The 26,241-nt window shown below is 42.3% G+C and overlaps 1 protein-coding gene across 1 annotated transcript in view; it reads left to right on the top strand.

Annotated features, from left to right (window-relative positions):
• Nucleotides 1–26,241, top strand: part of AFF3 (ALF transcription elongation factor 3) — a gene marked incomplete at its 3' end in the record, with an annotated part of 327,228 nt that overhangs the window by 220,828 nt on the left and 80,159 nt on the right. The window contains exon 8 of the mRNA XM_082057341.1: nucleotides 12,181–12,232. Within this exon, the coding sequence (XP_081913467.1) occupies nucleotides 12,181–12,232 (52 nt within the window). The remainder of the gene's footprint in view (nucleotides 1–12,180; nucleotides 12,233–26,241) is intronic.

Genomic DNA, 26,241 nt, shown 5'->3' with positions numbered 1-26,241 from the left:
CAGTGCCATCAGACCCCAGGGCAGCTGAGGGTCTGGACAACCTGCACACCTCAACCGGAGTGGCAAGATACAATTGGAATTAAACAAAATCCCACATAAGGAACAGTGCAGCTCCGTGTGATGCAAAGGAATTATCTGACCATGGCTCCCACAGTTTGCACATGCTTTTCTCCCCCCAGCAGTGAAGTCCACGGCCACATGTCTTCGGGGATGGGGCATCTCCCACCTCTCTGGGCAACCTGGGCCACTGTTTTATTACTTTCTTATTTTATTATCTTCTCCCTTGTCAGCATCTTGTGATCAGAACAAAAGCAGAGAGGAGAAAAGAGAATACTATCACTGATGCAGCATCTCCTAATAAGTTTGTTAGTGTGCCAAGCTTAGTAAAAATGTTGGAAGCACCCTGGCGATAGAGGCAGCCCCTTTGGGAGCCGCGCTGCCCCTTTCTCTGAGCCAAGCACACAGAGTGCAGGCCTCCATAATGAACAGCAATTCATTCACCCCATGGGGCAAAATACTGCCTGGCGTTTTGGCCGAGAGCTTTGGTTTCCTTTTGTACTCTGTCTCATAAGGGAAAAAAAAATGTGTTTTTCCCTATGCCTAGCTTGGCTGCAAATGAAAGGCACTGAGAAACCTGCTCATGGGAGAGGTTTAAGCCCATTCCTGCAGAAATTTGAGGCCTGGCAATCTTGACAAAAACCACAGCAGCCCCTTCAAATGTAATGTACAGAATTCTACAGCCCATTTCTCAGCATCAAGCAATGGTGCATCAATCTGACCATACATGAGCTTTTAGGTTTTCCTTCTTGTTTCTTTTGGTTTTTTTTCCTCTTGCCACACACTGGATTAATAATTTGACAATAGATTCTGACATTTTATTATTTCAACAATAGTGGAATGTAATGGTATGTAATTAGGAAGCGGACTATGATAGTGGTATGAAGATGATTTTGGCAATGAGATTTTTTTAATTAAAACTTCATTACTGCAAAAGTGTCATGCTGTTGCCCATTACAGTGTGTGAGCAGCAGTGTCCATAGGTGAAAGGGGTGACTCCCAGGGATGGATAGGGTTGTTTGTCACCTCATGCTCTGCAGTCAGGGATTTTCCTGAAGTTTTGCTCTTCTGTACTGTGAGAACCTACAAGGGCACAATATATTTTAAAGTCTCTATAAAAGTGTTGATTTTACAGTGAAACACTTTCCACTTCTGCAGAGGTGGGGTTGGTTTTGTTTAGGGGGGTGTCTGTGAAACATCTGGGCTTGAGAGGAGTCTGTTGCACCACGGACCTGTCCATTTTCTCTATTTTATCCTCACAGCCCATATCTTTAAAGAAAATGGTATGCTGACTTTCACAGTAGCCAACTGGGTTCTTGCCTGTTTATTTGCTTGTTTTAATCATTTTGTCTCCATCTAGTCAAATAAACCTGTAAATTCAGTGTGTACACTATGAAACCTCATCCAAAACGATACTGTCTCCTTCCTGACAGGGCTGACAGAGAGTATAATCACTTGTATTGTCCAGAGTACTGTTTACATAAAGGAGCAATAAATACCTGTTGAAATTTTTACTGGAGGCCTCCCAGATGGATGGTTCATTTATTATTACAGACAGGGTTTCATTTACTTAGTTATTAAAAGAAGCAGGCCGCTACAGCCCATTTATAACTATATTAAAACTAAATGAAGCTGTAAGTATTGCAGACGGGACTGAGTAAAATACCTATAGTGGCTTTCCAGGAAATGACTAGGAAAAGTATTTAAAAGGAAATGCTGAAAACTTTGGGGGTCCTGGTGTATCTTTCACAGCCGTGCTTCTACTACCTGGAGCTCAGGAGGTTATGGAGGAGGCTTAGTTCCCATATGTTCCTGTCTCGCTGCTCAGTGCCATATATATATTCTGTAATAGCTTCTCTGTATCTGCCCATCAGCCATGTGCCATTGAGAAGGACTGAATTAGCATGTTACTCCCCTCCTCTAGCCTTTCTTCACATGAAAAGCTCAAGTTGGGGATATTGAATAACCTTTTTTTTATCCAAGAGACAGAATATCATTGAATATCAACTCCAGTTACAGGAAGGGACGGAGCTGCCCCATCAGCTCTGAACTGTAAGGCAAAGGCAGATCCACCACGTGGATACCAGAGGTCTTAGTTTTGAAGATATCACCAGAGGTCCAGCATGGCTGGCCATTAAATTAAAATAAAGGTTGTGGATGGTTTTTGTGGCACTTCTCTAGCACTGAGGATATTTCACCAGACATACTCACCCCTGCTTTAAATAAGGATAAATCAGTCATTGGATGGGAAGCACATGGTTGCCTGAGAACTAGATCATGATTTTAATATATCCAACCTGGACAAATAAAGGGTAGTCCCAACATGGAAATGGTCGTGTCCCAAAGTGGGAGAAATTGTTGACCAGAAGGTGATGGGGTAGAAAAACCTAGAAACAAGGAACTCCGGATTTTTTTAAGCAGAGCTTCATTAGGTTAGTAAAAGTCTGTATTTCTACAGTCGAGGAAAAACCCAACTTTGCTCAGCTAGCTCAGCTTCACTGGTGAAGTAAAAATAGCAATTAGAAATGAAAAAGCAATCTGTGCAATAGAGATGAAATATAAAATACATGTAACATGAAAGGGAAAGATAACAGTCTAAAAGAGAAATTATAAAATGCTGAAGAGGGATAAAAAGACTGGAGAAGACCAGAGGAAAGTTCAGGAACAATGAGAATATGAGTTTTCTTAAAGTATATAAAGAACAACAACAATTTAAAAATCTAGTAATAGCCCCTTATTAGCTGGAAATATTAAAGCTGTTAACAATACTAGAGTCAAAAATATTTTTATATGCAGAAATACAAGAAGCTGAACAGTGTCTAGAGAGAATAAATTATTTAAAATCATTTACCCTAGACACAAGTATCTGTAAGTCTCAAATCTTCCATGCTACCTTAGAGCCCTGAAGGTCACTGGCTGGCAAAATCTAAGGGTCATCTATGATGTACCTTCAAATGAGGGGTAACACCCAGGAGACAGCCAATGCTGTGCCATATGCCAAAAGGCCAAGGAAGGAAGTTTATGACAGATTGCCTGGCACCTACTGCTGCACACAAGGTTTGGTGGGACACCAAACAAGGTTTCTTAAATACCACTAAGGAACTGAAGGATAACAGCATAATTATTGGTGTTCAGTGTTTTACTTTCAAGGAAATAAATTTAAGTTCTCATCAACCAAAGCTGACTTCATTCTGTGAGGAGCTGGCAACTTTGGTTGGTAAAGTTACTAATGAAGTTCTAATAGACCTTTGTAAGGTTTTAAAAATGTGTTGCGTACAATATCAATTAAGTGCAAATTAAAAATATCTTAGCTTTAACCAGTTCTGAAAATCATGCCAATGAAAGATTGGGGCCAAAGGGACGTGTTTGTGAGCAGCTGTACAGGGATGAGTAGGAGACCCAGTGTTGCTACCTAGGATGTGGTAGGAAACTGTATTTAAACTTTGTGGAGGATGACAGAGAAAGAAACAGTGAGGATGGAACAGGTTATCGAATAGTCCAAATAATTTATTAATTCAGCTCCACTTAAACAAAGGAATGCTTGAAAGAAACCAACGCAAAGTTGTATATCCCAGAACAAGGAATGTCCTCCTGACTCCGTTTTTAAGTGGGGACTCACAGAATGGTTGGGGTTGGAAGGGACCTCTGGAGATCATCTTGTCCAGCCCACCTGCTAAATCAGGTTCACCAGAGCAGATTGCACAGGAATGTGCCCAGGCAGGTTTTGAATGTCTCCAGAGGAGACTCCACAACCTATCTGGGCAGCCTGTTCCAGTGCTCTGGTACCCTCAAAGTATCGAAGTTTTTCCTCATGTTCAGGTGCAACCTCCTGTGCTTCAGTCTGTCCCTGTTGCCCCTCATCCTATCGTTGGGCACCACTGAAAGGAGTCTGGTCCCATCCTCTTGACACCGACCCTTGAGATATTTATAAATATTGATGAGATCCCCTCTCAGCCTTCTCCAGGATGAACAGACCCAGCTTTCTCAGTCTCTCCTCATAAGAAAGATTAGTTTGAGAAGCTCCAAGTCTGAAAACACTTGAGAGATGCGGGTGAGCAGGAGCTGGGAGCCAGCGCCAGTGGGGTGCCCTGGCACAGGGACATCGCACCAGCCTCTGGCATGCAGGGCCCAGCGAATCCCACAGGGACACAAGCTCCCGCTTTCCCCATCACTTTGATCATACAAGACACTTCTCATTTTGGCACAGCAAAGTTTGAGAACCTCTAGCCTAAATGATCTCTTTTCCCTTACCCAGACAGTGAGATAGGGCTAAACATCATCGCAGCCCCAGGTATGAACCTTGCTAAATGAATGGTCAGTACTAGAGAGATGACTGCAGTCATCTGCAAGGGAGCACGAGAATAGAAATGTGTGGAATGATGACTCCAGCAAGAGGACAGATGCTTGTAATGCTGGAGATTAGGCAGAAAGAGGCTATTTATAAGGAAATAATCACTAAATACAAAATCAGATGCTGCATCTTTAGCGAGGAGACTTGGCAGTGGCAGTTCTGTCTCAGACACATTAAATTCCCCAAGATTCCTGCCACAACGGCTGACACACGAGGTGGTAGTGCAGTGCATGCACTCTTATTTCATTTCACATTTGAAATGAATATTTTGTAGATGGCAGTATCAGCAATTGCTAGGAAATCAGAGGGAGAGAGTTAGTAAATAACTGCTAATCACACTCAGAGAGCCTGAGGGGGAGCAGGGGCAGGGAGGTAAGAAATGGATTGGAAAATTGCGAGTGGCACATTCAAAACTTTTATTCCCCAAATGTGTTCCCTCCTGTCACACAGAGCATGATTAGCCATGAAGCTTTGGTAAGTCCTCAGAGTGATTGGACTACTTATGTGCTTAGGCGTGAGCTGCCAGTGCGTCGCTCATCACTCTACCCTCTTTCTGAGTGTTCACGCATTTTTAGGTGGCTACTTTGCTCAGGGAGGGGGCTCACATGGAGATTTTTTCCCCCATTTTTTGAATAATTTCTCCCATTTTTGAGCAGGGACTCTTGAGTCCTTCTGCCTAAACATCATCCTCAGGAAGTGCTATGGCCTGTGGGGTGCTTTCTTGCCACCCTGCCAAGGAGTTAGAAAAATCTGGGTATGATTCAATCACATTTGTTCTCCCTTTCTTTAAAGGGGGAAAACATCACTGGGGCAAGCACAGTTACTCACTGGGACAGCTGCTGCAGAGGAAACCTTATTTCAAGTTCTCCTCATAGGAGAGAGTGATGGCTGTATCACTCAGAGAGGACTGCCTTGCATTTCTAATGAGGCTGTCAATGTAATGGGAATTTAGCAGAGCATTTAGCCGGTTTAAATGGTTTTGGAGAGCGGTATAGACCAGCCTAGATAGATTCAAGCCAAGGACAGAAAACTTTTCCTTCAGAGCGTCTATTTTTTATTGGAATTGCTAATTCCATTTCTATAGACTGAGTCTGTTTTTCAGGCATTTAAATTCTACACTCTGGAATTAAATCTCACATTGATATATATGCTTCATTCCAGCATTAAGTACATTAATATTTCACCAGCCTGATTTTACTGGACTTCTCCCTCTGTTTTTAATTAGATTTGACGGCATCCTATATAATCATGTTTTCCTACATGTTTCTGTGTAGCAGAACTTGCACAAACTGTTTGTTGAGGGGCTTTTACAACTTAAACATCATATATTCAGAGTGAATTTTAGATGCTGCAAGCAGTGCTTGCAGAGGTCTTACAAGCTTGCTGAAAACTCTATTGCAGCATTTATAAAACATCCCCTCGATCTAGTTGCTTACCTCAATCTGTAAGCTTTTGACTATTTTGTATAAAACACGAATAAATGATACACTTTTCAGATCATATAAATGCATGAGCTTTTTAAAGTGAAACATTTGCATCAGTTATAGCACTAAAGTGAAAAATAATTTCAGCAATCAGAATCTAATTAATTAAAAATTACTACTGTATAAAAACAGCTACTCCTATATTTAGGATTAGTAAACAAAGCTATTTGAAAAACCTTTTTTGGCTGTAGGTAAGCAGCAAATGTAACTGGCCATCTGTTATGTGCAAGTAACCAAGGTAATTGCAACAACATTGGTTTCCTTTTTTTTTTTCTCTTTTGTTTTTTTTTGAAGGAAGGAAATGTGTTCATCTGTTTCTTATGAATTCTGTGTATTTCTTACCAGGCATATTTTTCCTTGCATTTATCTTTTAGAAAGCAACCAAAGACAGCCAGAAACTGAACATACATTTGTGTTATTGCAGCTTAAATCATATTACGTATGTGAGCACTCGTGGCTGAAATAATCTCAGTAACATAAGGGCACGGTCTGGATAGGAACAGCAGATTCCCACCTGGCGTTCTCTCTAATTTTGCTGGCAACAAAAGTTAAAGGTCTTGCACAATTTTGTGCCTCCAGGAAGGTTTTGTTTTGTTTTTCTACAACGTGAAGCAATACTTTTCTTCTCCTATACCAGCACATTAGTTGTGACTTTAAACATCTGGAGCCAGTCTGAGAGCTTTCTAGCATACTGCTACTTAGAATAATATCTGGTTTGTTTCTGGGTTTCTGCTAATATTGAAACTAATGTCCAGTTCTTGAAAGGTCACTATGCATTTATGGGAAAGAAAATAAAATGTCAATATTGTACATTAAAAAATAAGATAATTTTCCAAAACCAGTCTCATTCAGATGAAACATTGTGGTGGCATAAGCTGGAATGAGCACTTAGTTATCTGATTTTCATATTTCATCACAACTCTTTGCTTTGTGGGGTTCCTCTTCAGCCAAAATCAAAGTATTTTTCCACTACTGAAGTTCCTTTCCTACATAATGAGCAGAAATCACAGAAGACTGTAATAAACATGGTATTCTGACTGAGATGCTGCCTAGCATTAAAATGGAACAATATGCTTGATCAGATTAACACATTCATGAGATCTTTCACAAATTGCAAAGATGGTGACTTCTGAACTTATTTAAATGACAATTGCAACATACATAAATTTGGACCCCAGGCTTGCAAACTATTGGCATGTTCCCTCTTAAACCATTAGTGTTAATGATTTAATTACTGTCAATATTTTTCCACTCCAATCTTGATCTTTGTTTGGTTCTAATTACCAAATTATCATGAAGACCATATCTGGTATAGTAGCTTAGAGGGACACAAGGAGAGGTTTGCCTCTCATTTTCATAACCTACCTTGAAAATCTTCAAGGCTTCTTCTCTTGTCCTTTGATTTATGTGCCAAAAGGGAATCTCTCTAATCACAAAAGCAAACCACAGAGGCATTTCTTGAGTTTTATGCCTCAATAAATAATTTGCAGGGGGGAAGGAAAGAATTCATTAGGCCAAGCAATGTGAAATGTATCAAGAGGTTAAAGCAAAATGCAAGGTGTGATGCCAGCTGCTTCCTCCGTGTGCACCAGCAGATGTGAAGGATAATTCCTGAGTGGGACCATGTCTTCACCCTGGAGGAAAATGGATATCCTTCTAAGTAAGGCTATGCTGGAAGTGTCTCAGACTGGCTTCAGACCTTAAAAGTTGTGACTGATTCCCAAGCGGCAGTTGAAGACCACCTCCCCCAGACACTGCACCACTGACATCTTCTCCTCCATTAGCTCCTTCTCCTCCAGCTCTTTCAAACCCAAAAATCTTTGATCTTGGCCCTCACACTTGAAACTTGATGTGATTTTGTTGTTACTTCCTGGAGGGAAACCTAGATGTCTTCCTGCTATCACCTGGACTCTGTCTGGGACTGAAGATAATCCTTGCTTAGGACTTGACTTTCCAACAACAACAAATCCAGAAAGAAGAGAGACAGACAAAACAGCGAAGCTGCAAGTCTCAACTTGACCATTGCCTTTCAGCAAGGTGGTTCCCAGGTGGCCTGCGATGGCCTCCCATCCCAAACCTCAGGTACTTTTAATCAGGAGCATCTCCAGGCTCTTCGACATGCTGGGATGAGCAGGAGTCGTGCAGGGTCCCTCTGCAGTGCGGACATGGTCACCCCGCCCCGGTAGCCTGCTGATCCAATGCAGTGAGCAGCCCCTAGATAAAACAGGTCAGGTTTTCTGACAAGCTGTGTAGGAGATTTGGACACAGAGTCACATTGTAATTGGCAGATGTTGAACATCAATGCCCTCTACAAGATGTTCAGTCTATTTTCTGTTGCATACAAGTAACCCCTCACCCCCTCCTTCCCCACCGTAACTGAGTGGCCCAGCACCCCACGCTGCAACCCCTTAATTGGGGAGAAAGAAACCAGCTGGCTTGCTGAGGCATTTCTCAATATCCCAAACTCATCCTCATTTCCTTCCATTATGTCTCTACCTGTCACGGTCTTTGCAGGGAAAGGAACAAATGCATTAATTAAAGTGCTCCTGCCTGAGCCTCCCACCCCTCGCTGCCTCCACGACCTCACAGAGATTTCACTAAAAATGTGTAATTAGGTTCTGCAAACTGACTTCCTGACCGTATGTGCTCAAGTGCGGAAGCCCTAAGTGGTAGTGTGTGGTTTTCAGAGCTGCCTTGAGTACCGCTTCATTTTTCTAGCTTTTGTTTACAAACTTACATTTATTTATCTTTTTACCAGTGCCCAAGCACACCAAAGCCAAGTCCATTTCAAAAAATCTAAAAACCCGCAGATGATGTCACTTACTGGCCTGGATTTTGCATATTCTAAAAAAGATATTATAGAAAATAACTACAGATAGGCTGTGTTGAAAAGGCTGTGTTTGCACATGAGCTTGTATGTGTTTGTCTGTGGATCCTTGTACTAATTTGCCAGAATACGTAAGGAAATTCCATCCTGAGCAGGGGTTGATTTAAGCATGAAGTGCTCTGCTACCTTATGGTGTACCAAAGCTCATTCTGTGCTGAATCTGTGCCAAAGCACTTTTCAGATAAATTACAAATTAATGTGATGCCTCTTGTGAGTTTAAAGTATTTTTTTTCTCTTCTGTTCTCCCTTTCTTCTAGTGGGGTCTGATGGTCCAATTATGGACTCTTTCTTTCAACCATCATCATTGTCATGATGGAGATGAGTTGTTGAGGAGAAGCGTTCCTCAAAAGTATACAGAGCCAAAATTGATCAAGCTTCTTTAAGATGCTTACTGCAAACTGGAGTCACTCTAACACAAATACATCCTTCTCACCTGGCGAGTGCTTCAGCCTGGGCTGTGAGACCTGCTTGGTGTCCAAAGACCCTCCCTCTCCAGGACTGCTGAGGGGTGAAGCTGAAGTCATAGAATCATAGAATTGTAAAATCTTAGAATAGTTTGAATTGGAAGGAATCTTCAAAAGTCATCTCGTCCAAGCCCCTGCAATGAGCAGGAACATCTGCAACTACATCAGGATGCTCAGAGCCCCATCCAGCCTGGCCTGGAATGTCTCCAGGGATGGGGCATCTCCCACCTCTCTGAGCAACCTGTGCTAGTGTTTCACCACCCTCAGTGTAAAAGATTTTGCCTCCATGTCTGGCCTGAATCTCCCCTCCCTTATTTTAAAACCATCACCCCTTGTCCTATCGCAACAGGCCCTAAAGTCATTGGTGACAGCGTGTCCTGCTCTGGCTGTAGCTTTGTAGATGAGGTCTGAGGGCCTCATCTGACAGTGAAAGCACTCTGGGAACCAGTGAAGAGTGAAGACTTTCAGGCATGGAGGTTACACCTACACAGCTTCTGCCTTTACAAGGTAGACCTCTGCATTGGCAAGCTGTCTTAAGCTGATGCATTCTTGTGACAAATACATAGATTAGCCAGGTCAGGGAAAAAAAACGAGCAAGGATTTTATGATGCCCTGTTTTTTCCTATCCCCATTATTAGGAGATTGTTTGTATGCTGACCGTAGTTCCAAAAGGGGCCATGAGCCCCGGGCAGGCAGTGCTTTTCTTGGAGACCAGCACCTCTGAAATGAGAAACAGACAGGGAAAATAAAGACGGGCTAAAACATACAAGCAAGGAGAGGCTGATGGGCCAAGGTTGTGGTTTCATGTTCCTTTTGTGTGAATGGTTCCCACTTGCACTTCTGGTGCCTCACCTTAGCTCCACTCGCACCTCCACACAACCTCAAGGCTTTGAAGCATCAAAATTGCTTCTAATCACAGACTCCCAAAACACATTTTTTTATGTTGATACAAAAAGCCATGACACTAATAAATATGTAGAGCTACCTAGAACATTTCAGTATATGTTTTTGATTTTGCAACTTCCATTTAGGAACTAAAATCTTAAATAATGTGCTTAACAACCACCTCACTGGCAGAAATTTGCACACTCAAATTCATGGGAGAGCAGGCAGTGACACTCTGGGTGCTCTGTTTTTCACACAGTAAAGAACATCTCTCTCTGGTTAAATCACTACCAGTGCAGATTTCATCATATTTAATTACCTAGTGCCCAGTCCCAGATCTTAGCTTTCTGTTTTCAAGCCCTGTGTTCTCAGGGGTGCTCTAAACAGATCTAACTAAAAAAATGAGCAATTTTAAGATTGTTTTGATCCCTGTAAGTAGTGGGACCCAAAGCCAATGTGGATCTTGCAGTGTCTACAGGAAGCTTTGACTCTCTGACATATTTTAGGTCCTGGGAGCTATATCCCATGTCATTCATACCTGTCCGCTTGCCCACAAGAAGGGCTTGTTAGGCTGGCCAGTGGCTGCATCAATATGGCCATCAGATTTTTTCCTGACTCAGGAGATGGCAAAGCAAGATTTTTCCTGCCTGTCCGACATATTTCTGGATAAAACACAGGGAAATCTTGCTGTGAGATTATCAAGTTCCTCCAAATGGGTGTTCTATATTTGAGGTGTCTGCATTGCAATGAGATTTTGCTGAATTTGATATGTTGGTTTTACAGAGGAAAAATCTTGGCACAAGCAGAAGGAAATGTGGGGAAAAACAGCAAGACAGGAGTCTTTAAGAGACGAACTAGTGGGAGTTTTTGCTCTGACCCCCAATCCTGTTCTTATACACCTACATTTCACAAAAGGTGCCACAGGGAAATAGGGAAGCAGCTGTGATAGCAGCAACAGGCAGGGACTGTACGTATAGCGAGGAGCTGAGAAGAGCGTGGTTGGGCTCAGTGCTCTTTTAAGACACGGCACACCGTGTAAGAGTCACACTTTTCAGGCACGCTCTTGGAAGATCTAGGCACAAGTACAAGGAGGTGGTTTGAAATTACTACATATGTCTTCTTGAGATATTTACACTCCGGAGACCACCCACGTCACAGGAAGTGTTTGAATTGCTCACCAAGCTTTCTTTCGAGACAAAATTACAGATTCTCGTTTCCCACAACGCAAGAAAAATTAGCAACTTTCTGACATTATCATCATTATTATTATTACATAAGTGTTTTTTAAAAGTATATCCCATTCTTGAAGACCTTCCAGGCACTGCAGCTCTTCAACTCCTTTAACTTCTGGTTACTTAAACCTAGCTTGTAAAAACAAAAAAAAATGCAAGGAGGTAAAAACAAACTCCTCTTCTTTGTGAGCCAGTTTAAGCAAGTTGAGGAAAGGATATGGGAAGGGAGGATGAAATCCTCATTAGAAAAGATGCATTATTTTCTATGTTTATATGGCAGTGAAATCCTCATAGATACTCTTGTGCACTGAGATGGTATATTTTAGTTTTAATTGTTTCAGTCAATGTCAATTTTACATCAAACAAGCAATAAAGTAAAAATGGCCTTTGGGAAACATCACTGAATCTTATTTGTGCTGCAGTACTGCCAGTGTAAATATCTACTTGTGTTTTGTAAGCTCAAAGCCAAATGGAGCAAAATTTTCCTTTCAGAGAGACTACTGACCTGTCAGCATCAAAAATATTATTTTTAGCATATAAAAATTGCTTTTCAGTGACTCTAATAACAACAATCTTTTCAAAATCCATTATTAGTCTAGTAAACATTTTCCCTTAGGCAGTAATAGTAGGAAATAAACTAAGAAGTTAGTTGATAGGAACTGGATGAGAAAAAATTATAAAGCGTCACATGTACAGAGTTACTGGGATAAAATATATTTTCTTTCTATTTAAATTATTAGATGTTTACAGTAGCTCAGAGAAAACATCAGATTTAAAGCATTTTGGTAAATTATAATTTATTCTATTGCTTGCTTTCCAGAATGCTAGAAGATGACCTCAAGTTAAGCAGCGATGAAGAGGAGAATGACCAGGTAAGAACCAGACGACTAACATGTCACTTGTAGCGTGTTTCTTGTCGAGACTGAGCTACTGCAAATATTTTGCTAATGCTTTTTCAAAACATACATATAGGTTATCAAAATACATGGCAGCACTGTAACTGAAGTAACAGATGTTGCTGCTCGGAGCCAGCCTGTGTGTGCTGACTGCTGTGTTGGTGGGGAACAGTCTGCAGTGCTCTTGATTTATTACCCTGATGTGACCCAGAAGGTTTTTGTATCAGTCTCCTTCTGATTCGAGTTTTGTTTTGGTTTAGAGAGCGGCCAAAAAGGAGGGAGAAATGGGAATTCTGGATTAAGGTTTCAGGCCAAACTTCGCAAGGATGAGCTGGCCCCGGGGATTAGCCGCTGGGCTGCTTATCTCTTACCTGCCCAGAGCCTCGCCAGCATCCCCCCAGCCCTCTCCTCTGAGCATTTTCAGTCCTGTCTTGGCATGGCCCATGAGTGCCAAGGAAGCCAAGGACAAATGAGAGAGAGCCTTGGCTGTGCATTTGGTTCACTCTATAACACAGCAATTAGGGCAGTTGCCTGGGTTTCAATGACCCCGAACTACCTGACTGGGAGCAGATAAGTCAGACAAGGTTTTTTGTGTCAGGAGAGCTGGGTTTTGGTGGCGGGAGGAGGTGTCTCCCAATTTTTCCTTGAAACATTGCTGTGTTTTGTCTAAATAATTAAGTACTCACTAGAACCAGGCTGGATCTTGCTTTTCCCATGGCTGGCCAAGTGCCTCATTGCCAAGCGGCGCTGTGCCACGCTGTCTCCTCAGTATACTGGCATGGGTGATGTGGTTGGGGATGAGAGGGTAAGAGCCACTTCCCTTCCTTCTTGCACTAAAATGCATTTCTCCTGCCTTCGCTGGAGCATATGAGGGCATTACTGCCCCTGGTTGCATCTCACAGATGGATTCAGGCCTGGATATAATGTGGGTTTCAACTGTGATCATTTCAGTCAAGGGTAATTGTAGCTATTTAGACTTCTGAAATTCAGAATCTTAGCCAAATAATTTGAGGTATGTAAGCACGAAGCTCTTCCAGGGATTTCTTTAACTCTTGTTATTAGAAGTCTTTTTTTTACAATATATTCCAAACAACGAGTAAATCAAAACCTTTTAATATTTATACCAAACCATTATGTCATCTATTTTGAGCAAAGCTTCTTGGTGTTAAGAAGATTCAACACATAGATTCAATTATTTACATATTTATACAATTTCTTTTTGTTTAATGCATTTCATCCTGAAACACTTCACATTTAATTACTCTTCCTGCTTGTCTAGATTGTTTAAAATACAGCCCGTAGACGCCACCGGGCAAAGTAAAGTGAAGGACAGACGGGATGTCTGAAGAATTACAATAGCACACCCAGATGCTGGGGTGCTTACAGGGAGGGGCTGGGTGGCAGGGGAAGGGGAGCGGGTGGTCAGGGGAGGTGGTTTGTCCTTCAGGTGGGAAGGGAGATGGCATCCTGCGTAATGGTGTCAGCTGGTTTGCCTCTTAACAAGCAGAAAAAGATGTGTGAAAGTGTATATTGTACAGGACATAAAAGAACATTAGTAGATTTAGGCAGAGAAGGGCTAGTGGGAAAGTACTGCTCCTCAGGCATGCACACGTGGTACCTTCGGTTTAGCACCACTCCTTACAACTATTAATATCGTTCATGTGCTCGGATTGCTCAGTATTATGTGTGCTATGTGAGGTCTTTGATCAGTAACCAGAGCTTTACGGTACAGCTGATATAGCCTGGGTCACTCACCTTGATGCTCAAACAAGCTCTGTAGAGCCAGGACAGAGTTTGTCACCCACATGGCAAAGAGAGGAGCTGAGATCCCATTACTCACTTCTAGTCATCACAGGTCCTGGCATGAGCAACCTTCAGCAATTACTTTGTGACTTGGTCCCCTTCCCTAGTCACATTTTTATCTAACTTGACTGTACAAATAAAAATCTTCCAGAGGCACAGGCTGGTTCCTGCTGTATGAAATGCTCTGCAGAACCTCAGCTGAGACCTGCAGGTTTGCTTAATGAACAATCCTAAATCAACACGCCTGCTGGATTTAAAAAAAAAAAAAAAAAAAAAAAAAAAAAAAAAAAAGAGAGAGAGAGAGAAGAAGAAAAAAACCCACCCAACCACTATGTTTCTATGTTTCCATCTACCTAGCAGGAAATAGGCCCCAAAAAGAATAACACAGACCCCCTCCCTGCCAATGAATGTGCAGATTACAACGTGGATCTGTGTCTCAATGTCAGTGGGAGAACCTATTTCCTTTTACTTCCTAGTTCTGAGCTTCTTTAATCTCAGATCTCCTCCTGAGCTCAGGAACAGGAAAGAAAGAAATCAAAGATGAAAGAATAGGAACAGTACATGAGTGATTCCCAGATATTCTTTAAGTAATTAATTAACCTTTGAACAATCAGACTCATTTAAGTAGTCCAATTTCTCAAAGAGCTGAAGGTGAGCTGTACGAGAACCAGGAAGCTTTTCATTTTTCTACTTTCTAAATGGGGAATTTTAGGGGAAAGACTTTGAAAACTTTCGAGGAGATTTTGCATTTACATCTAAAACCACCAAGCAGGGAAGGGCAAGTTTCTGAAGCGGTGCAAGGGGTGACAGGTGCTTCTGTGCTCCCAGGGCTGGCATTTGGAGGGCTGTGACTGACCCAGGGAATATGAGCCACGGATGAGGGAGGCCAAATGCAAGACAGAGGCATGATTAAGAGCTTCGGGACCACAGTGGGCAAGGCTTTCCCAACCCTTCCCTCCGCGCCAGCAATTAAGGCAGTGAGATTCACAGACCCAGGAGAAGCAAAAGAGGCTGGGCTTGAGCTGAGTGTGTGTGTGCTCACAGTAATTACATTATCCACACATATTAGTCTCTTAATTTTAATTACTTAAATGTATTTTTCCTCTTTAATGAGCATAGTTTATCCATTTAAACTGATCGTTTCAATTTTACAGGCAGTGATCATAGGATCTAATATGCAGAGGGAAAATTACCTGTTGGCATATTTTACATCACACAGATTGAAGAAAATATACTTTTTAATCCCCAATCAATATCTGAAGAGCATGCAATTAACAGATACCAACGTAGTTAACATAAATCTGCAAGTTAAAGAGCCAATTCATTTTGATTTATAACACATAGAGTAATAGTTTCATCATCATCTCTCCCAGAAAGCATCTGAAGCTCCGTAGCATGAAGATGTCAAAACTGTACTTAAGATTGTTCAGAGTACTGAATTGTAGTGGTTATTGCCTTTTGGTTCCTTGAAGTGTGGCATAGCACATGAAACAGTCCCCATTATAATACCCTGCTCTTCTCTGTAGAGGTCACTGGATAACTTAAATCAGTCTTGGGTGAAATATTAAAAGGAGATTGTCAATTGTAATATGAACAATTCTCTTTTTTTCGCCCCTACTTGTCCTTTTACAATATGAAAATTTTGTAATAGAAAGTAGTTCCTTTAAGGGGAAAAAGATCACTGGCATCATTTGGCTATTGATTGACACGAATTGCACAAATAAATTAACTGACTGGTACACATACATGGAATAATAATCTAACATATTTTTGCAACCCAAGTCTCCTTCCTTGTATGCATTTTTCTGTGCGGGATCAGGTTGGTTGCCACTGAAGTTTTGTGGCTGTGAAAATTTATTACCCACAGAGTCAATCTGCATTCTGGCTGCCAAGTCTGAATAAATAGAGTCATTGTGCTTGTCTGGAATATGTAACCAAAGTTCATCCAGTCAGCTTGACTTTCACATCCCATGGGATTCATAAAAGCCAACACCCTGGTATGTGCTCTTGATTCCTGCCAGAATTTTGTAAAATTGTATAAACAGAAGTTGAAGAAGCAATAGGAACACACTCCCAGGGAGATGGCTCCACACTCCAGCCCCTGCTGTATTTTGAAAGAAGCAACTTTAGTACTTTTTTAAAAATTATTTTTTAATAATCGTATAACTATCCCCCTGCAGCAGCAGGTAAATGTGGGGGTTGAAGAGACTCTCTGCGCATAGTGCACAGGGAGGCAGCAAACAATCCTACTGGGCTCGTTAATTTTACTTGTGCATCCTACACCAAAGGAAGAGGGAAGGCAGCATTTGCCTGCAATCTGCCCTCCCTAAGAAGGGATGGGGACAGGAGCAGGCTGGCCCTGCAAGGTCTGAGCAGTCTGAGCAAAACTGGCCCCACCGCAGACAAGCCAAGGCAAACAGAGAGCCTCATCCCTTCACAGGAGACCTCAGTGGAACAGCAGCCTCAAGAGAGTACACCAGGAGCAACCTCAGCACAGTAAAATAAAAATCTCAGCAGCCTGGTCTGGCTCATCACCCAAAGCCTCACAGGGTGATGCAAGCCCACCTGGCCTGACACCCTCCCAGGGGTCCTGGGGCTGCTCCCTATCCACAGCAGCCTGGGCTGGTGGCCCCAGGGGACCCGTCCTTGTTCCAGTGTCACCCCGGCCATGGCCAAGCCAGAAAGCTTGAGGCTAATTCGAGTTGCACCCACAGCTCCAATGGGGACATATGTGCTTATGTTTGCTCCTCATCACATATGTACTGAGGGATGCCAGGGCTCAGCACTGGAAATACATCTTTCTGGCAGGATTATCTGCAGCACAGGAATTTAGGACCAGCCAAATCCATCCTGTCATTGTAACATTGCAACAAGTCCATCTACGTGACCAATTCGAATGCTACATAAATCGCATTCAGAAATTATTTGGGTTTTTAAGTCATAAAATCATGCTTAATTTCTTTAATGGTAGCCAGAAACAATAAAGAATGTATTTAAAGACAATCTTTCTAATAATATACAGGGCTTTTCTCACTTCTGGATACGGACTGACAATCAACAAAAAGACAAAGATTATTCTGAAATGAATGGTCATGTATACACTTTTTTTCAGAAGGAATAATTTTTTGTAGAGTCTATATAAGCACTACTTCTGCTAACAAAATATGTTATTCCAGATAATTTGAAGCATTCTGTAATGAATTTTGAAACAAATTGGAACAGGGGCAAAGTTGCTACAAGTTTTTTTCCGTAAGACTTCCCCTGCTAGGACAGCGCTTTCTGAAGTCAAAGACCAGCCAAGCTGAGCACAGAGTCAGGTACATCTGGGGAGAAGAGTTATATTGGGCAAATTATAACACACCACTACACAGCCCTGTTCATCACTAGAACTATTTTTAGTCCTTGCTAATTGCATTCACATATGCCATGTCCGAATATTTTAAGCACATTAAATAATTTTAGTATTGTGCTCCCTTTTATTCACCTCTTCATCACTACAACACTTGATGCTTGATCAGAAGGGAAAATGAGTGAAAAGGGAGTTGAGGACACTCAGCCCTGGAAAAAAAAAAAGCAGGCACAGAGCCTGCATCATCACCACGAATGAATTTCTCTCTCAAAATCTTTCTGATGAGAAGTTCCTCGCTCCACTGAGCACAGGAAACTTATTTAATGAAGTCTGGCCAGATGCAAGTCTGACTGCAACCAAAACTGCACAAAGTAGAGATAAGCAAAAGTGGAAAAATTAAGTTTTGGGTTAAGGAATGGCTGGAACATCAGGTGGTTTTGTACTTAATCCAAATGCTCTGCTCAGTCCTCTGTCGCTATAACATGAGTGCATTTTCAGACTGGAGGAATAGCCAGTGAAACAGCCGTACTTAACTCAAGTAAGTCCATTATTTCCTGTGTATTAGAGAAGCAATCCTTTTGGTATCCAGCCTAACTAAAATCCAGAGAAAGATTGAAGCCAGCTGAACCAAGCTTTTTTGTGGTTTGCCAGCTCTGATTTTAAAATCTCTGTGACATCTACATTTGCACTTCCACAAGGCATGACAAGAAGACCAAGATTGCCTGACTGAAACTGTCAGATGAAACAAAATAAGAGCTCAGTCTTGTCCTGCCAAACTTGGCTCATATCACTGCCTATCTTACAAAATCAGATTCAATGTCTGTCATATGCCGGCAGGCAGGATCAAGCTCTAAATTTGAATGCCACCACTGTGAATGATAGTGAAAAAGGTTAGAGATCAGCTTGGCTCTTGGACCTGCACAAAATTTGGGGAAATTCAAATACAGTACTCTGGCCTCCACGCTCCTCAGTAGGAAACCTCTAAAAATAAACTGGAAAATAAAATACAAGGGCATCTTCCCTGTTTCTTCATGTGGGTGCCATGGCTGAGCTAAGTTTTAGCTCTAGTAAATCTCCGAAGCCTGTCCTTTTCCAGTGGTAGCACCTTTTTCCACATCCAATAGTTTGTATCTGCTGTAACTACCCCATCTTCCTGAAATCTTTGGTCAGTTGTTTTGGTTTTTGTTCTTTTTTTTTTCTTTCCCCCTTGTGAATTGGAATTACTGTATGAACATCTGCTTTGACTGGCGTAAGAACACATCCCGATGCAATCATTTCAGCAGTGCCAGCTGGTTTGGGGTGTAAAGATGGATGAGGTCCCCAATCTCCAGGCTGGCTTTCCCTTGTCTCTGCTTCTCGTGAGCCCAACAGCCCTCTCTGGAGCCAGCCACCGCGCCTGAGCCTTCGCCCTGCTCAAGCGTGGCCAGAAAGCGTCTGTTTCCCTTCAGGCAAATTCATTCCAGCATGCCTGTAAGCGAACAGTTAAATAACCAGCAGTCACAAATAATTTAGAGCACAAATTAGTGTCGTTTGTAATACCGCAGCTCTTACAAGCTGTAAGAGGAGAACATACCCCTGACACATTCAGGAGCTTGCAGGGCACATGCTAGCTTACCCTGCTCCATAATTTTTATGTTGCTGTACTTGTCTATCCCTCTTGACTTCTGTGTTTTTAGTATCATCCCAGTTCTTCCCTGTGCAAGGGAAGCAGAAGGCAATGAGGACCGCTGCTCTCGGCAAGGCGGGAAAGTCAAGCTCACTTCACTCCCCTTGGCCTTTCAGCTCCGGCTGGGGTGGTGTCAGCATGAGGAGCTGTGTGAAGGAGATGTGGTGCACAGAGATGGATGACAGCAGAAACGGAGAAGGTGGCAGCTGGGAGCATGTCAGAAAACAAAAGGAACATGAAAAGGGAAAGGGATTAAGGGAATAAAGAAGAAATGAATGAATAAAATAAACTGGGGGGAAAAAAAAGGACATTATAAAGGGAGAAGCAGCTATACTAGAACATGATGAGAAATAAGCAAAAAGAGCCAGCAGCCAATCAGTCGAAACTAGGATTTAAGAAAAAGGGACTAGGGAACAATTGCTGCAATATCTTCTGCACCTAGGATGAAAACTCTCTTCTCTGAAGCGAGCAGGAGTTCAGCCACTAATTTCAATCAACTTAGGATATTATCCCCCATCTTCTTTTTTATTTCCTAGCACAATCTGAGCGGATACTTGGGTAGTAGCAAATGCATCATAGTCTATTGACATAGCACCACCCTGGGCAGAGTTACCACTATTTGGGGAATTCAGGCTGGTATTTCTCCTATTTTCACATATATGGGCTTTTAGAAAATGTTTACTTTAATTTCTGAGCTTTCAGGCTTCTCAATAAATCTTACAAAGCCTGTGGCACAACACTGACATTTTTTGCTTGCTGAATCCTAAGTGTAAGCAGCACTTCAACCCAGTTACCTTTTCTTGGATGAGGAGACTACTTCTGTGGAGACAGAAGGGGTTTCACAAGGTGACCACTGCTTTGCTTGCAATGACTGGTAACTTCCTCCAGTGTCATTTGAAAATTAGCCATTTTATTAATGTAAAGTACCCAGGTCTTTCCTTCTGCTCGTCCCCACTGACAAGGATTAAAGTCAACGCATCTGCGTTGAAGTGCTGTGTGGCTGTTGGAGCCAGACTGCAGGAGAAATCTGAACAGGTGCAGGACAGAAGACTCAACATTTACAGATATATAAAATTATTCGTATGGTTAATACCCCTGCTGATTATACAGTAATTTGGAGATCCAAATCACTTAACAAGTATTAATGACTTAATACAATGCCCCTGAGAGGTATTTAGGTAGAGTTAAGCAAGAATTATTATCTCTGTAGAATTGACAGCAAGACTGAGACTGAGATGTGGCTTGTTTGAAGCCACATGGCAAGTCAGCTGCAAAGCCAGGATTAGCACTTGGGTCTTTCAATCCCAGGTGCCATGTTCAAGTCACTAGACTGTGCTGCCCCTGAAGATTAATAAGGATTAATGGGCAAAGCAGAGGAGAAAGAACAATGTATGCCAGAAATGTAATAATAAAACTCCAGGGTGAAATATGAATAGCAAAGTGTTGAAAGGCCTGGAAAAATCATGAAATCCAGAAATAGTTTTATAGTTTCTTAAAAGATGTGGCTCTGATGATAACCAGTTCCAAAAGAAAAAGGAAGGGAGACCCTTTTAAGTCTTACAGCCTTTAAATCTTAAATAAATATCAACTGGACAGTGAAAAACATATTCACACATTTATATTGCAAATTTACAGAGAAACACTTGAGCTGTAGTTTACTAGTGATTTTAAATCCCTCAGAAATCCACACTGGAAAGCAATCCTCAAACAAAGCCCCTAGGAATGGTGAGGAGTACAGAATAATGCAGTGAGAGAAGGCATGTTAGGAATCACTTACGATGAATTGCCTGACCTGAGCTCCTTGGACAGCTCTTGTGACCACAAGGCACTGACAGGCATTTAAGCAGGGCAAGCCTGTAGGTGCGAGAGGGTTTCATTACCTCTGTCTTGAGCCCTCATGAGAGCGTCATTGCAATGCTGTGCAGCTCTGCACTCTTCAAGGAGAACACTGAAAACTGCGGCGGCAATGCCTACCACCTTCAGAAAATGTGCCTTGCAGTGAAAGATAACCCTGTGATGAACTGAGCTTGTCTAAAGCAGGGCTGGTGGCTGCTGGTTTGATCTCAGTCTATAAATACCCGTGCAGGGAGCAGAGCTGTGAGGCTGCAAGGCAGCTCCATCCCTCAGGCAAAGGTAGAATTTCCAGCACAAGAAGGGGACTATAAACAGATTGGGACTAAACTCACATATAAACCCATGTGTGAAAACCCCCGTGTGTGGTTGGATGGAGGTGGATTCACTGTAAAAGGATTATCCTGAAGGTTTACTCTAGGTCCACAACAGCTCCCAGATGTGAAACAGGGAAAAAAGTTCTGGAGAGTCCTGTCACCCAAGTTACAGCATGCACGTAGGTTGTGCCATTCACAAAATTTCTTCTGGTTTCCGTAGTTTAGGGATAAAGTGCATTTAAGCTAAAAATGAACAAAGCCTTATGAAATTAAAACAGAATCAACACGAAAGACATATGAAAAGTGAAACATGAAAGAAGACAGATATAAAAGTATTTGTTCTGGTCTGGTTGCCAAATGGCAGTGTATAGTAATTAGATCTTTCCTTAACCCTGGCTTGGAAAAAGTGCACCTACAGCTCATTAACTGCAGTCCAATACAGGGTGACATCCAGCAGTCTGGGTGGCTGCTGATATGAGAGATGCTGAGTTGGAGCATGAATGGTTCACTGCACAGCTCTAGGGCAGCCCCTACTACCCAAGGAAGACAAAAAAGATGCTCTGGAAGCAGTGAAATTTACTATGAACAGGTAGTACATATTGTTACATTGTCACCAAAGAAATGGTTCAAATTCTCACCTTGCATACAGCTGTGCCATCTCAGTGGAGTCTCTGGTGTAACTCCGCACAACTGCTGTAACTGAGCTCTCTTGCAATAACAAGCGATTAATCCACAGGACAAGAAAAACAGAAGGCAAAATGTCTGAATCTGCCAATGGTCAATTTATTGGCTTTTATTTGCCAAAACATGCCGCAAGTGAGGTATAGGAAAAAACCACACACCGGCAACCTGCAGTTCCTGCCTCTAAGACACTCTTCTAAGCCCTGTAGAACATTATGCAATAGTTCTCACTTGCTTCTTATCCAGAAATACCCGCAAGCCCAGTAGTTTGTGAAGCAATTCTTTTCCAACCATATTTTTAAAAGAAAAGGAAAAAAAAAAAAAAAAAAAAAGAGGGATTTCTGGGGACCACTCTTAATACTCCTGCATCTCCAGCTCAATAGTTGTATTCAACCCATTCCGCTCACTTCTCAGTCCCAATTACAATGAAAGTATTTAATTTCCTCTTTGATTTCCCTTCAACAACAAATTGCAACTTGTGACACTTCAAGTAATTTCGGTAGGTCATTTAACACATACTGAAACCTGAATATCTGCTGATTATGTTCCCAAGCTCTGGCTCACTGCAATAAAGGATGGAAAAAGGAGATGCAATCTCTGGAGATTGAGAACCTGAGCATGATTACTGCTGGCTGAAAACTTGTTTTGTCCCAGTAGTCTTGGGGTACAACTAGAATCTTTCATAAATGATTAATGAACAAAAGGCAGATCAATGAAACTCTACCCTAAATGTATCTGTAACCAACTCAGATGGGGGTCAAAGAAGTCTAACCAGACAGTATCCTGTAATTTACAACACCTGATGTAGTGAAACAGAGTAATTAATCTCATTTACTGTGGCTGGTTTCTCTAGCCCAAGTACCTCAGTCATCTAAGCAATTTTTTTCCCCCTTCCCTGCTTTCTACTCGGCATTAAAGTTATTACATGGTGGGTTGGGCTCCAATTCCCATGCTCACATTGAGGAGAACATTTCTCCATCAGTAACCCTACTGATTCCAAGAACTGAAAATTCAGGATTATGCTCAATACTGGTGAACACAGTCACTTATTGAGAGAATATTAAGGTTCCCACAAAGCACTTCTTAGTGGTAAGTCTTGGAGACCTTTAAATTCCATCAGCAATATCAAACTTCAAAATTATTTCTTAGCCCTAATTTCTATAACCAGCATAGTTGCTTACTTCCAGGAATAATAAAGACTGTAGAACATATTCTCATCTTTCTTGATGGATGATGAGTTGGCCTCAGTAAAGTTGTTAACGATGTAAAATAAAATGCAAATTAAATAGCACAATCAAAATGAGGTATTAAAAAAATAGTCATGCAGGCAGTATATGATACTAAGTATCACCCTTTTGCTTACATTGTTACATAGATAATACCAGCATATTGGAAACATAATAAATCACAGAAAGCTGTTTCTCTATCTGGGAGTTTCTCAAACTACAGGTCATGACCCTCCATGAGGATTTATGAATGAGTTTGAACAGGGTCACAAAAAACCTGTTAGCAAGGGCAGATATTCCCCCCTAAGTTAAGCAGCCCAGTCCTCTAGCAAGGGAACAAGAGAGCACACTGTAATTAGTGGCTGCAAGTATTTATACTTGCTAGGGAACTGCTAACTACCTTTAATTACAACAGCTCACTTTCTCCAGGAGAGGGGAGCAATATAGGCTAGAATTAAAATTGCTGGATAGTTGCTAACTGCCTTTCATTGCAGGCAATAGATCTGTTTCTCCAGGGAGGAAGAATAAACTTGTGACTGGATCTTATTCTGCCATCATTTAGAAATGGGGCCATTACCAACTCAGGGGGTCACACAAATATGCAATCAAATGGTGTATAGAAAGAAATCAATAGTCTCATTTACAGAATGTGCGACCACCAAGCAAAGAGTGAGGTGCCCCATGTAATTTTCGTTGCATCCTGGTGAAGAAGGATGTTTATTAAAGGACTTAAAATGAGAGCCTAATTGAAAAAATAGAATGATCTCACTGAGAAGTACGTGTACATTTCTGCCTGCTGCCCTGCCTATCATCTGAACCCACTTTCTTGCCCAGAAGGGATCACCTTGCCAAAGCTGTCAACAGCTGGATGTACCAAGATGGAAACTGAAGATTGGCACTTGAGGCTGCAGCCCAACACCACATGGCCTGTCTCGGTTAACAGGAGTCCTCTCCTATTCCCTCCTGAGGGCACCTTTCATTGGAAAGACTGGAAGATAAAGTATCCAGCTATTCTACCTTTCCCAAAATTAAGGATCTTAGGGAAATGCAAGAGTGATACACACCCCACATCCCTATGTGAAATGATTTTAGTGTCATCAAAAACCACGTCTGCTTTCTTGAGTTCTCTGTAAGGTCCACGAGGCCTGTGGCTACAAAGCAACCCGTCTTCTTTGGTCCTCTCAGTCTGTTGCAGCCACTGTGTATCTTGCTTCAGTGGTGCTCTGCAGGTCCACAGAAGGGAGTGGAGCCATCTCAGGTGAAAGCAACCTCCCTGGGAGACATGCCCTTATCTCAGCAGTGAGGGTCTCTGCTGCCCACTGCCCCCACAGTCCCTTTCCTATTCTCACACTGCACCCTGCGATGTGACACCGTCTCCCTGGGGAAGCAGCTCAGAGAAGTCATCCACTTTGCAAAAAACCTGGAGAAAAACAAAAAAATACCCCAAACAAACAAACAAACAAACAAAGGAGGGAAAGGTTATTTTTCAGCTGGATTGGTTTTCCAACCTGTTGCATTGCACAAACCACATGAGCACCTGTGGTGGCCTGAGCCAAGAGCAGGAAGCATTAAAAGTGGCTTAAACAGCACTGCCACGTAGTGGCTGCTTGTGAGGGAAAGACTAGCCCTGGCTGCTGGCGGGAGAGGAGGAGAGGTGACCTGAATGGTGTCTACACAACTTGGCCATGGAAAAGTGCTCTTATAGTGAGAGAAAGGTCATGAGTTTTGCAGGCGAAGGCATAACACAGCGCGGGGGTCAGCATCGAAGCTGGGCAGCTTGAAACTCGAACTTAGCTTCATGCTAATGACAGTGATTAGAAATGGGAGGAGACAAATTGCTGTTGGCCCAGGGCATTAAAGACTAGATAAAGCCTTAAGACCTCCATTTTGAGACTCTCCTGCATTTGTGTGCAAGAAGTGGGATGAAATTGTCATAACGAGCCCCTTGCAGAGGAAAGAGCAAAAATGGCACCAGCCGGTTGAACTAGAGAGTGGCTGCTCCCTGTACTCGGTAGCGTGGATGGTGTGGACAGGGTTGTGTCCAAACTGGGTGCAAATAGTAGATAGTGAGAAATACCAAACTCCCCATGTTATTTTCCTAACACTAAAACCAGCATGTTCACGCCATGGACACATTTCCACTCCCACTGCAGAAAGTCAGTGTTCAGGAAAAACCCCTCCTGCGAGCCATGCCAGCCACAGGGGATGCGGCATGGCCCTCTTCTCCTGACAATCTGTTATATGATACACAGCAAAGTACTTGTCTCCAGGGAAACCAGGAGGTCCAAGTTATTCCAGAAAGTTCCCTGAGCAGAAATGCTGCTTCCAAAATCAAGCAGAAACATTTCCCAAAGCATTTCTGCACTCTTGTCAGATCTGCAGGGATCTACTCAGGGGATCTTTTCACACCTTTCTGTGAAATGCTCCACAGCTGCAATGGCAAGTCAGGTTTTGTCAAGTTTTTCTTTGCGGGCTGTCAGCAGCGTTTCAACTAGCCAGAAAGGTTACCTCTGTGCTCTTGGGTGCTGAGCAGGACACCTGCAAGCCATGTCAAGGATAGGGATGCAGCCACCTGCTGCCTGAGAAGACAGGGAGAACAGTTTCAAAATGTATTTACTGGTAACTGCAAAGAAAGAATCAATGTTTAGTTCTCTGCCCCTTGACTCTCCGTATTGCTTAGATTTGTGTCCCTTCTGTGCCAGGTGAGGCACAGCCTGGACAGGTATAGCTGGGAAGGGGACGCAGCTCCAGATAGAATAGGAGCTTTAAAGCAGATTTTCAAAACTTTATGGATTTAATCTTTGCCTAGCAGCTGGTTACTGTGCCAAAGCCATGAATCACACCGCTTGAAGTGATTGAAGGAGGGGAAAGAATAATAATAATAAAGTGGCAAACTAGCTCAGGGATAGGCTTGGACGTTCTGTTAAACTTGAGAGACTATGATTTCTATTCCCAGAGCTGCTGGTTAACACAAGAACAAGCACCATGCTTCCCTACCCCATCCAAAGAGTTCTACTAGGCAAAAACTGAGGAGCAAACCAGCAACAGGTCAATCCTGTGCTGTGTAGTCAAAAGTTGCCAGCAGATTAACA

Source organism: Streptopelia decaocto, assembly GCF_964273445.1.
Source record: "Streptopelia decaocto genome assembly, chromosome: 1".
In the NCBI taxonomy this organism is placed as follows: domain Eukaryota; kingdom Metazoa; phylum Chordata; class Aves; order Columbiformes; family Columbidae; genus Streptopelia; species Streptopelia decaocto.
Note: the sequence above shows the minus strand (reverse complement) of the source record. Positions and strands in the feature narration are given on the sequence as shown.